At 36.0% G+C, this 13,097-nt stretch overlaps 1 protein-coding gene across 10 annotated transcripts in view; it reads right to left on the bottom strand.

The window, feature by feature from the left end:
• LOC100865730 (uncharacterized) overlaps window positions 1–13,097 on the bottom strand; it is a 34,114-nt gene that overhangs the window by 13,802 nt on the left and 7,215 nt on the right. For all 10 annotated transcript variants that reach the window (XM_086917387.1, XM_086917389.1, XM_031915705.2 and 7 more), the window contains 6 exons: window positions 5,718–5,947; window positions 4,371–4,551; window positions 3,062–3,197; window positions 1,780–2,731; window positions 397–1,622; window positions 32–319 (listed from right to left, as the gene is read on the bottom strand). In XM_086917387.1, the coding sequence (XP_086773513.1) occupies window positions 32–319; window positions 397–1,622; window positions 1,780–2,731; window positions 3,062–3,197; window positions 4,371–4,551; window positions 5,718–5,947 (3,013 nt within the window). The remainder of the gene's footprint in view (window positions 1–31; window positions 320–396; window positions 1,623–1,779; window positions 2,732–3,061; window positions 3,198–4,370; window positions 4,552–5,717; window positions 5,948–13,097) is intronic.

Here is a 13,097-nt window from a genome sequence, read left to right as displayed (position 1 = left end):
AATTGTCCCGGTTAAATTTCATAAAACGTACCTCTCGTCTAGAAGTGGTGGCAGTAGGTGTTCTTTTACCCCGAGAGAATCCAGCATCCATGGATCTAGTATTGAGAGATGTTTGTTGATCTTTCGAATCTGAGACTGAATGATTGGTAACAGGGCCACGATGAGGTGGCACTCTAGGTCTGTACTCCATTGTTCGATTGCTATGACTTTTTGGTTTCGAAACAATCATGGCACTCTGACCGATGTCGGAGCTTTCCTCATCTGCTTCTTCTACAGGGGAAGGTGGTAACGGAGGAAATTCGAGAACTTCTACACTTACCTAAAAGCAAAATGCGATCAATTATGATAAATTTCTTCGATTTTCAAAATATTCGATTTCATTGAATGAAAGCATACCTGAAAATCTGGATTCTTGGAATCCTCGAGGATGGCGTCGATCACATTTTCGATTTGCTTTTGATCGTTCTTATGACCATCAACGACACCATTCTGTCGCAATCTTTTCCCTGATGCATAAATATCTGTTCCATTTATTCTTCTTCCCTCGATATCTGTCGTTTCTGGACTGGTCTTAGATGCTGAATCCGAATCAAGATCTGAATCAAGTTGTTTTTTCGCTCTAGCATCTGCGGTGACACGTTCATTGGATTCGCTATCGAGACTAGTTTTTCTCGTTAATGGTTGTTTCACATCTCCACTACGGATCCATCGTTGTTTATTCTCCGAATAAGATTCACTGTTTTTCACGCTCTCAATCTCTTTTATAGCATCACTGACTTTCTCTAGTTGTCGTCGATTTTCCTTCAAAGCTTTTTTTACAATTTGATCTTCAATTAATAGATTTACCGGAATCTTGGATGCTAACCGATTTTCATTGCCAAGGCTGGGATTAGGCGATTTTTTCACATTTGATTCTTCGATAAACGCGTTCCCGCTAGGTGGTGTTATAGCTAGACTAAATCCCTTAGAATAACTGTTAGAAGTTGAAAAAGAAACTCCATTACACGTGCTGTTTGACTCATTATTTTCTTGATTCGAAGATTCAGCCAGATCGATTCGACCTTTCTCAGGCTTGTCATTCGATGATAATGAGGATGATAATTGGATCAATTCGTACATTTCTCGAGTCTTCTTATCCTTGTCCGAGAGATCTGAACTTTCTTCCTCTTCAACCGTGACTTCCAATTCCCGTGGCCAATTACCGGTTTCATCGTTGATCGCCGGAAGTGAGACTACTCTGACCAAATCAGGCGGAACAGATGGCGCAAATTCTATTGGCGGATCGTCCATCGGTTCGTCCATTTTATTTTCCCTTAAAAGACTTCTGATGTTATCAAAGGTACTCGAGTATCGTTTCACGTTGGACAACGTTGGATTCTCCTCGCTGTTCTCGAAGGATAAACTTTTAGTTTTGGTAGGAGCTTTCGGCAATCCCTTTCGTTCTTTCTTTCGACCACGGCGTATCACATAGGTACCATTTTTCGTTAAATCTTGTGGCCGTATCTGATCAAGTTCATTCGTCGAAGAGTCGGAATACGGGGAGATTAGATCGTCGTCGGTAGTCGATAATCGTGGATCTTGCCAATCGTCGAAATCCCGAAGCTTAGATGCTGATCCAACACCTGAAAATTTAATCGATAATATTTATTATACGTTTATGTATAAAGGACAATAACTTACTAATATAAAATAAAGTTTAAAACTAATTTCTGATTAGATAACTGAATCGAAAAATCCTGTTTGTTGTACCAGAAAACGAATTTGAAAAGAATAACTTACTGGACACATCGCTGCTCTTACGTCGTCTCCTACCGATCACCTTGGTACTTCCTGGAGCGTATAAAGGATCATCTTCCAAAGGTACTTCCCAAGCGATGGAATGTCTCTTGCTGATCGGAGGAGGAGGAGGTAAAAGTTCTTCCAACGAATCATCGGAAAACCGTTCCTCTTCGGATTGAGTTCTGAAATCCGTCGAGTTTCTGGTCGAGAAATCCGAGTTTCTGGTCGAGAACATGTCGGAATAACGCTCTTCGGAACATCTGTCCGAGGTCGGGGCCGAGAATCTTTCATTAGAATCGGTTCTCGTCGGTAAAGAAAACGAAACGAAGTCGAGGTTTCGAATTGAAAAAGGTTCGGATGTCGGCACGGAGACACGATCGTTCGAGCTGGCACTTGCCACGGCTATAGAAAAATCTGAAGAATGGAATCTCTCGTTCGAGATCGAGTTCGCCCTTGAAAAATCGGAGGATCCGCATGTCGCTCTCATGGAAAATCTTTCGACACTGACCGAACTCGAGCGCGGGATCGAGGATCTCTCGGATTCGGAGTTTCTCGAGAATCTTCCTTCACTCGAATCAGAATCGTTCCTCCTACGGCAGTTCTGTTCCGATTGCTCGTGATTCATCAACAACCGATCCTCCACGCTGCTCGATTTCATAATCTCATTGTTTTGACGTTGCTTTCGCAAATGCGACGTTCGATCCTTCTCAAAATTCTGTCGATGATTTTTGTTATTCCCTTCTAGCCCCTCTTCCTCGGAAGATCGACGTCTCACCTCGCGATGCTTCTCTATGGTCGTTGGATTGGTTCGTGGTGGGATCCAGCCGAACGACACTTTACCATCGTACGGTAAGCTGGCGAATTTACTCGGTGGGCTTGGAGGTTGAGCCAATTTTAATGGCTCACCGTTACCATTTTCCCATCCATATGGTCTCTGGTGTCGAGTTTTGGGCTGCGGGAAAATATAATTCATCCATATTAAAATGGATCTTTATCTTTGATATAATCAAAACGAAATAGATCCATACAATAATTTTTGGACATGTATCAATGGCAGATACGAAAAAGAAAAAAGTTAATTTAAATATTCATCCGATTTGATTCGAATCTTATAAAGGATATAAAATGACAGTTTTATCTTGTGATTTTGATTCAAGTCGTTAATAGTAAGAAATTGTGAGAATAGCATATCATATGGTCACTATTGTATATGTAAAAATGGGCGAGTTTCATGTTATTTCAATCGAATTTATACGATCGAAAATACTCGTTAGATACTCACGAGAGTTGTTTGAGTGGTAACAGTGCTACCGTTTCCGTGTCGTATACTATCCTCCATAGCTATCATCCACTGTTGTCGCCCGCTTCGACGAGTTGATGGATGACCGTTTCGTTTTGAAGAATTTCCAGGCGATACCCTATGATTACACGCAATGAATTGTATAAAAATTTGTTATTTTAATTTTTGCAATTGATAAATGAAAAGTGATTGTATCCATAATAAACTATACTTGACTTTAAATGTTGGCAGATTTGAAAAACATAAAATAAATAGATTACAATTTGGATCAGAAAGTACAGTCTAAGAAATCACGTGATATGTTTGATTTTCATAAAAACAAAAGAAAAAAATAATAAAACAAAAAAGAAGAGAATTTTTATTTGATTATTATAGTTACTTGATTATTGTTAATTATTAGATTTTCCGTTTTTAAATAAACCTTTGATTGATACATGTAATGACTACTGTACATTGTTTCCATGCAAAATATTGTTTTTAATGAATTGTATAAAGCAATTATTTTTAAAAATTCTAGGGGATCGAGCTTGATCGATTTATAACTATTAATATTCTGATATAAATTTTTTATTTCAACTTCTTGTATTTTTAAAAACTTGTTCAGAATGGGGGTAATGGCATAATCAATGAATTATTAACTTTGACTATGAATAATCCTTTTAGAAACTTGTAGCTATGATATATAGAATTATACATAGAAAAAACTAGTATAAGGTTCCACAGATCAATGAGCAGATATTAAATGCAAAGAAAAAAAGTTCTGATGCTCATTAATTGCACATATGTCGAGAGTTTATGACATGTCTATCGAGGATATGAATGTCACGTTTCTATGCTTAGTATGCTATACAGAAACGTTATATTATTGTTGCATCCATTAATACTTACCTGACCTCTATTTTTAATGGTTTAAATGGTATAAAATATGATTATCTCTTGAACAGTTGAAGGATAGTCAACTCAGAATCAATAAAAGAATAATTAAACAATAAAAGAAAGAAAAGAAATTATCTTCTTTTATTTTTTGTATTATCTATTGCAAAATTAAATTGTTCATAATTTAATAAATAAGTCTTAATTGACATTCTTGCAACGACTTTTATGCATGACTTAGTGTCTATCGATCCTTTAAAGGTCGCTTATTAATATCATATTAATACTCTGTACAGTAGCATAGGTCACAAATGATCCAGAATCGATTACCTGTATTGTACCTATTAATTGATTGTCAAAGAATTAATATTTTCCTTAATATAGTTTCAACAATTAGAAACGGAAATAGCGAACTTACATGGGCAACAAAGTAGAAATAATTCGTTCGGCTTCTTCCGGCGGTGGTGGAAATTCTTGGGTAGATATACCCGCAAGATCCTGTGGCTCTGGACAATCTGGAACCGGACGCAGTGCTACCAGAGCCATCTTCGCTTTCCGTCCATTCATACTCATGTAACCGTCGTCCTCGGATTGATGTCCTGTCAAGAGAGCATGCATTCTTATGAATTTCATCTTTCGATCGCGATCGAAAGGACATATATCTTTCGAGATACATATTTCGATAGATTACCATTATCGTTCTTCCCTGTAAACACCTTCAATTTCGATCGAATTTTCTTCCTCCATTAATCTCGAACCATTTGCATTTTTTTCTCAAAAAGATCGAATTTCCGTTCCTTCATGTTATACAAATACTCGTTACACAATCGTTTTTGTTCTTTTCTCAAATTTTAAAATAAAATTTCTAATAAATTTTTATTTATATTCTTCTTAATTTGATGAAATTATTGATTTTTATTTTACGTTTTTGGATAGTTTTTACATCAACATTTATATACATAATATTAATGAAAATATCAATAAGTTTTATTTAAACGTAGATGACATTTCTTCCTTCATATTTTTTATAAACATATATTATTCATTTTGTCTGTATTATACGAAGAAGCCATTTTAGAATTAGAAAAAAATTCGATAATATTAGATTAATGCACATAAAATTGTATTTTTTTAAAATTTGAATTCAATGAATTAATACTTAAATTTTTTTTTAATTATTATCTATCTATTCTATTAAGCAAAAAAATATTTATAATAAATTGTATATTTTGAAAACTATATATATTTAATAAAATTTATCAGAATATTTAAGATTTTTATATACGAATTTAAAATCATTTTTTAATTGTAGATCTACATCTACAAAATGAATAATTTTTTAATCGATCAATAAATAATTTAAAAAAAAAAATTCTACAATTAAATATATATAATAACTTTAATTTAAACATATTGATACTTTGGAGATATATAATTAAATATATTATTAATTAGAATAATTAAAATTTTATTTTTAAAAAATTACATTTCATATGCATCAATCCAATATTAATTAAAAGGATATTTTCGATCAATATCATCAAGCTTGATTGTATGACAAGATTCGATGAACATGAACGATTGTACGGAAAATGGATGAAAAGAGAAGGATGAAAGAAGTAGAAAAAAGAAAAAAATAAACAGAGTATCAATATTATCGCGAAGGTCATAGAGATGAAAGGAGGAAATAAAACGGAAAATGGCGTGAAGGAGAATGGAAAGGAAAGGGAAAAAAAAAAAAAAACAAAAAAGGGATAAAAGATACCTAAGGACGGACTTTCGTCGTCGGGTGTGAGACCAATACTTGGTTCGGTGCTGCTGCCACAATCCCCAACACCTCCGCCGCTTCCACCTCCACTACCGTCACCGCCGCCGCCACCGCCACTACCGACGCCGACGCCGACGCCTCCACCACCTTCGCCCTCTGCTTCGTGCTCGTCGTACTCTGAGAGCACTTTGTCCAGCAGCTCGATCGATCGTTGTACATCGTCACCTCTGGAACAAACGTATCGTTCGATTCTATAGAGATCATGCATAAGATCTGTTTACTTTCCCTTGTCAAACATAGTATAATTTCTTCTCTCTTAGATTGCTCGATTTTACCATTTCGTTATGTACTATGCAATGTTGAGATGAAATTCTTTTGGCTGGCACAGGAATAATAGAAAATAAATAGAGGCTATGAAATAAATTGCGCGTAATAATATGAATAATATATTTTTTTTATATTAAAGTTAGTTTAAATTTTCTGTTCAGTTGAAATATCTTACTTAAAATTTTATTCGTATGAACGTGAAATTTTCTACCAATAAGCACTCGTATTTTTATGATTTCATTCGATGTACATATCAGAAATAACCAATCAAACAACCGCATTTCTTATCGAGGGTTTCTCCCCAGCAAAGCATAGTACTCTAGGGAGTTGAGAAGATGGCAGTAGGAACGGCATAGAAGGAAGGGAAGCGATGTTATTCGATCTTATTTTCGGCCAATAAACGTTCCCATTTTTATGATCGCATTCGATCTATCAGAAATATCCAATCAGATCTCTCATTCCTTATAGGGGAATCTTTGAGCAACGCGTACATATAGTTTATTCGATCGAGAGATTTTCAATCAGAAAACGAATACGTTTCGATTATATAACCTGTAATATTCGATGTGAATCCATTCGAATGATCAAATATACATTGAATCAAACTCAACACGGAGTGTCTCGTATTGAGTGACTATCAAAAACTATCAAGACAGTGGAAGGATGACGGAGACGTTGCTGTGCACGTCGATAGTAGTGGTGATAGTAATGGCAGAGAACATAACGTCGAGGTTGAGGAGGTCGGCGTCGAATAGGAGAAGGGAAAGGGTGAAGCGGAAAAGGGAGAGAGAGGATTGGCACGGGTAAGAGGGGTCGGATAGGGAGGAAAGGACGCGTAGAGGTCAGGGGGAGCAAAGAGGAGTATCAGGTGGTGGGTGGTGAGAGAAGTAGCGAGAATAGCGAGGAAGCGAGGGATGGTTGGCGAGGAAAGTTGCAAGGCGGTACCGACAAACCTACTCGCGCGTACTGACGCAATGCGGTCTTTGGTTGGTGGTAATCGCGATTGTTAATTACCGTGGAAACACAACCATCGAGAGACGACTTTGTCGTCGAGATGAATGGAATGGGAGGAAAAAACTCGCTTATTATTCCAAGTAATCATCGATCCATTTGTTCTCTCTTTCATCGAGAATCACAGCGTATATACGATCGTTGTTTCACGTTTCGTTGAAAGTGGATCCAGACAACAATTTCTTGACCATCTCTTTGATACTCGTTTAACTTTTATTATGTCTTCGAACATGCGCGGGTTATCTTGTGCCCTCTCTTACACAATGGCACACAATAGTTATTACAGATAGAAAAACTGTCTCGTAATTGCAACATGACAACCACTTCTTTCGATTCTTTTTCCTCTTCGCTTCCTCATTTCCATCGTTTGTTCGTGGTAGGTCATTATAATTGCGAACGTTCAATATAATTGCATTGTTAAGAGAGAACGATTCAATTTATTTATTTGCCAAGAGATTTGTGCGAGTAAAAAAATAATGTTATGTAAACAGGATAGAAAATAATTGATTAAATAAGAGAGTGAAGGAATTTGAGAAAAATTGTTTTTCGAAAGTTTGTCCGAAGAGAAATTTTTTTACGGTAGAACATTCTCCTCTTCTCCCCTCCCCCCGCCCCTCTCCTCCCTATCTTCCCTCTTCATTTTTCTTTTTTTGCTTCCTTGTTCGGCTTTTCAACGTTACGGTACGAAGCACAACAGCAGTTCGTCATCATCAGATTCGTTAACGTTTGATTCATAATTTAAGATCATAATTGTTCGAAAGTTGCTGGAATAAAAATCACGAATATTCTCTTTTCTTTTCTTTTTTTTTTTTTTTCTTCCTTTCTCGTCGAAGAATCATTCACCAAATGTCGTTGGTACAACTTTACAGATTTCGAATCGTTCTCTTTCACCAACGAATTGTACATTTTATGCTATCGCGACAAATTTGTACCTCGTGTTATCTCGTTTTATTACTTTTCACAACAGCAAATTTTCATCGATCGTTTTTATCTTCGCCACAGAGCTTCGAATTTCGCTTGTAAAATAATCTCGTCTACTTTCTGCGGTTCAAAGAACGCCAAGCTGGTTTAGACATTCGATATTCCTTTCTTTCTTCATACTTGTACAACTAATATTATGCACCTGCTTATGGATTCTGTTTTAGTCGATTTCTTTCTATTTGAGATATAAAAAAAAAAATAATAAAGATAATCGTATCACTTGATTTCAACTTGGCGTAAAGCGTGCACGTATATGATCGTATTTATATAAATTGATACAAATTCAATTAAAAGTGTTAGATCAAACTATCTAAACAACTTTCACGGATAACCATTCTGGTGGTAACAGTGACCACGATTATCCACAATCGCGTTTGAAATCAATACTCCTGAATTCGAACATGCTTACACTATCATTCATAAATATATAAAACACTCTTTGGTCGATTTGTTGGAACAGTAATTTTTAAAACTTAAATTTTAATCAAATATATATATATATATAAATTAATAATAAATAAATAAATGAGTAAAATTAATATTAATTATTATTTATTTATAGCATTTATCCTCCTTCTCCTCCTGATAGATTGGAAATTTAAATAACTTTAAATTAAAATACTTGTCATTAACGTATTACTTATATAAACTTATATAAATTTATATTTTTTTTTTTGTAAAATTATTTTCTTTGTCTTTTATTATAATAGAAAAATCAGATATATTTAATTATTTTTATAATTAATTGTGAACATTTATATAAATCTATTATATTTATATTATATATGAAACATTTGCCTCAATATATCAGTAGATAATACATTGATAATTAAAAAATTGTTTTCGAAATAATTTTCGTTTTGTTTATCTAATCTTCAATTATAGACGTTACTATATTTTCAGGTGTACATGCTTTTGAATGTCACAATGCTGTTGTATTCCTACTAATTAAACACTGTTACGTTGAAATTGAATGGAACTCTTTTAATCGGGACACAAAAAGTGCAAAAGCAATTCGATAACTCGAACATGCTCATTAGCAGAGCTACGAGAAAGCGATAGATAGAGAAAATTTTCTAATCAGCTTTCGACCGATGAAATTCTCTTGGCAAACAGTAAAATTACTCAAAGCTGAACGAGATATTAGGTAAACGTCGTGTCGCGTCGCTTTCCCCCCTTTTCCTCTTTTTTCCTCTTCCTCTTTCAATTGTTAGAAATTCCATGGAAAAAGCACCTCAATTTACGAAGAGAGCCCGTTCCTGGATTACCTTCCAATTAGAATTGTTTACATACTAGGTGACACAATCATTTCCTTTTCCAACAACGAAAAATTTAACTTGATTGATGTAAATTCTGCGTATCCTTCGTGTCATTAACTTTTCTGACAGATTAATGTTCTGCTTCATTGTTTAATCCTACATTCTGTATATATTTGAGTGGACACAACCGGAGAAAAATTATTTCGTCGTTCGTATCCGACGAGGGGGGGGGATACAAGTTAGTCGCAGAAATTATTATTCTGAGTCTGACAGATATTCTCATAATGCCCCTTAATCGAGAATTTCGAACCTTTCAGTTTAACTTTCGATTAACTTTGGTAAATTAAGAATCGGTCGCCCTTCGAGATTTTCTTTTCTTATCGGTTAATCAGATCGGAAAAAAACCGATCGACTTTTGGCCATACTCGATCAACTTATCGAGATGTATTAGTCGAAAAAGGATCGATGCGCGAAATAATAAAATCGAGCTAAAATGGAAGTAACGATCTTCTCGAAATTACTCGAAGAAACGTATGATCAGGAGAGGATAAGAAAATAGCACGATTATCAACGAGTTTCTTGCTCCATGCAACATGCATCTTTCATCTACTTCTTAGAGAAAGGATCGTTCTAAACGAATCTACGTAACTTCGCTTTTGGTGAAAGCAAAGGAAAAGGAAACAGATGACGAAAGGGGAGGGACTATTGTTCGCAAAAACATTGTTTCATTTAATTCAACGAATCGATGAGTATCGAGCGGCGCAGCCGTTTTCGGATATGGGTCAGTGGTCGATACGCGTGTCCTGCGTCGCGCACCTATCTACATGTATATATATATATATATATACACACACACACCTATAGAATATATAGGGTATAGAAGCGAACGTGGCGATGCGCGCAATAATCGTAAATGCGCATGTACGTACGCACATACGTATATGTATATATATATATACTTGTGACATGGTTGGTAAGTTATCTAATTATATGTATATATAGACTTATAAATTATACCTCACGAACGAAAATAAAAAGTGATCACGATTGTGTTATAATTAATAATAAAGTTATTTTTTATCATTCGAATCGAAAATTTTGCTCTGCACGTGTAACCATAGAGGCATTTAACACACGACCCATTTATCAAAGTGAACTCGATACAATTTTGTTCACGAATACCAGCACGAGTTTAAGTACCGGTACACACCATTTGAAAACTAAACTAATAGAGTAGAACGATGGCAGGTTCATCGACCTAAATCGCCATATCGATCGATTAAAAGGATGCGCGATGGATGTGCGGTTCTTCGCGGGTATATCGGTGTGGGTGGGGTATGGGTGTGCCGGTCATACCTTGGTTTATTACTAATCGTTACATCAGTGTCCGCAATTACCGTTTGATTCAGCATATTGTCTCGGGAGAGAACTATAAGCTCATAATCGCGTTGTGAGTATAACACGCAACGTACACGGTATAAACTTGTGAGCTAAATCATAATTCGCGATAAAGTCTATTGCAACTCAATCGTGAAATCCTTTTTTTTTTTTTTTTGCGCAAGTCGGCGAGAAACAAAGAATTCGTAGATCGAAATCGTAGATCGAAAATTGTTGACACTAAAAGTACCATGTATTATACCGTGGATCTATATTTTGTACATAAAGACGATATAGCTTATTTTTGACGGTTTTCTGATTTATATAGTGAATAAGTGATTTAAAAACAAATTATATCATGTAATATAAGATAATTAAGTAAAACTTGTTGAAAATCAGACAAAATGTATTGTAAATATAATGGTGATAAAAATATTTTTTAAATTTACAAAATTACAACAAGAATATATAAAATTCATTCTAAAATGGAATGAAAGCATTTCATGTTAGCATCGATATAACATTACTTGACAGTGAATTTTATCTGTAAAGAAATGATTGAAATAATTATACGTTTATCTATCGCGATCTTCTTCGTGTAAATCTAGACCGAGATCGATATTTCTCGAGAGCGAAATAATTTTCAATTAATTCATCTGACGTAATAAGATCGCAACCCTTCCGGCATCCACGTTAACGCGCTGGCTAATGACTTAATCGCATCCAAACCTAACTTTGAAACTTTCCATCGAATTATTCGGTGGCTAGACTTCGAGGATTACAGGCATAACTTAACTTTTACATATTTCCACGTCTCTAAAACGTATTTCATGTTTCTAGAACGCCGAATACATGAAATATGCACCGATCGTTTTAATTTCAAAGCGATTAATTTCAAAGACGAAGTGATCGCGGAACATCATAGGTTAGCTACTCTTGGGAGAATCCTTGTCGTCTACACCTAATTACGTAATGCCGTACCCACTGGGAAGGATATACGAGTTTCGAGGATGGACGTAGCATTAACTGCGAAGCTTCCAAGATAATGCAATTGCTAACGTCTGACAGGATTTTCAGTGCTGTCAATTATCGAATAAAGTGACATCGGCTCTACGTAAGTACCTTCGTGTACTTCCAGAGGGCGTTGAACTCGCTCGATATACGATGCCTTTCCACTCGCAACTCGTATTGCATTAAAACGATATACGTAAATCCTTTCGATCCTTGAAAATGAAATTCAATATGGCCAGGTATGAAAGAATACAAGATCTTTAACATGGCACATCTCGTGTTCTCAAACGACTCGATTAAATCGTGCAATTACCGATTGTTACCTATTATAACGAGAAGAAGAAAACAAACGCGTAACATCAATAGCCAAGCATTTTTTTTTCTTTTTCTTACAAGAATAATCATTCCTTCCAACCGACGGATTCAGAATCAAAGACTACCTTCTATCCTTTCCTCCCCCCTCCCCCCTCTTCCCTTGCCACTTCGTTTTCACATCCGTCCCTTCCCATCCGTTTGCTTCTTTTTTCCATCTTCCTCTCCGCTGTTTCTCTATTTATCCGAGCTAGAGAATACGTTGCTAGAGGATCGATAAGTGGTAGACCCGATTTACAAGACCCGGTAACCGACCGAGTATGAAAGGAGCTTAACAAGCGGAAACGGACGGTGCGTATCCATCTCGGTCATAGATTCTACGCAATATCGGTAGAAACTCGACTAGAAAAGTTATTCACCCCGAATTGATCTGTACGATTGTCGAGCCGATGAAAGCTGCCCTATAAGTAGTTAATTGGTCTGCTACCGATACAGCTACTCTCCTTCTCGCTCTCTTCCTCATACCCGATTGCTCGATCCCGCTCTTCCATTCTCATTTTCCCTTCTTTCCCATCATCGACAGCAGTAGCAGCGATAACTGATAATTAATCCGCCCGATTGCGCCGCCTATCAATCGAATTGTGGGCAGGGGAAGAGATTCTCGACTCTACCGCGACTTTTTCATCTTCTTCGATCCCTTTTTCATTTTCTCGAGGTCGAGTCGAAGCGAAGTAAAAGAAAAACAAACGAGGCGAATAGAGGAGTGAAAAAACGTAAACGAAGTAAGTTTGATTATATTGTTTTTTAACAAGTAAATATCTTAACACGAAATAAATTTTTTTTTTTTTTTAGATTCGATCGATCGTAATTAGAATCACAACGACGAAGCATCGAATCGAGACTGATCAAAGATGCTCGAACTCGAAGACAAGAATGGAACCTTCTGTCTTATTCATCGGGATTGAAAGGTGGGTAGAGTACTCGAGAGTGAAAGAGTATATACATATCGATTTCGCAGTCGAAAGAATTACTCGCCTATTACTGCCTCCACTTCACAATCCGGATTTCTCTGCGCGTTTTCGAATCGATCGAAGGCCAA

Source organism: Apis florea, unplaced genomic scaffold (genome assembly GCF_048593485.1).
Source record: "Apis florea isolate Af1SG1 unplaced genomic scaffold, ASM4859348v1 contig_2201_pilon, whole genome shotgun sequence".
Classification (NCBI taxonomy): Eukaryota; Metazoa; Arthropoda; class Insecta; order Hymenoptera; family Apidae; genus Apis; species Apis florea.
Note: the sequence above shows the minus strand (reverse complement) of the source record. Positions and strands in the feature narration are given on the sequence as shown.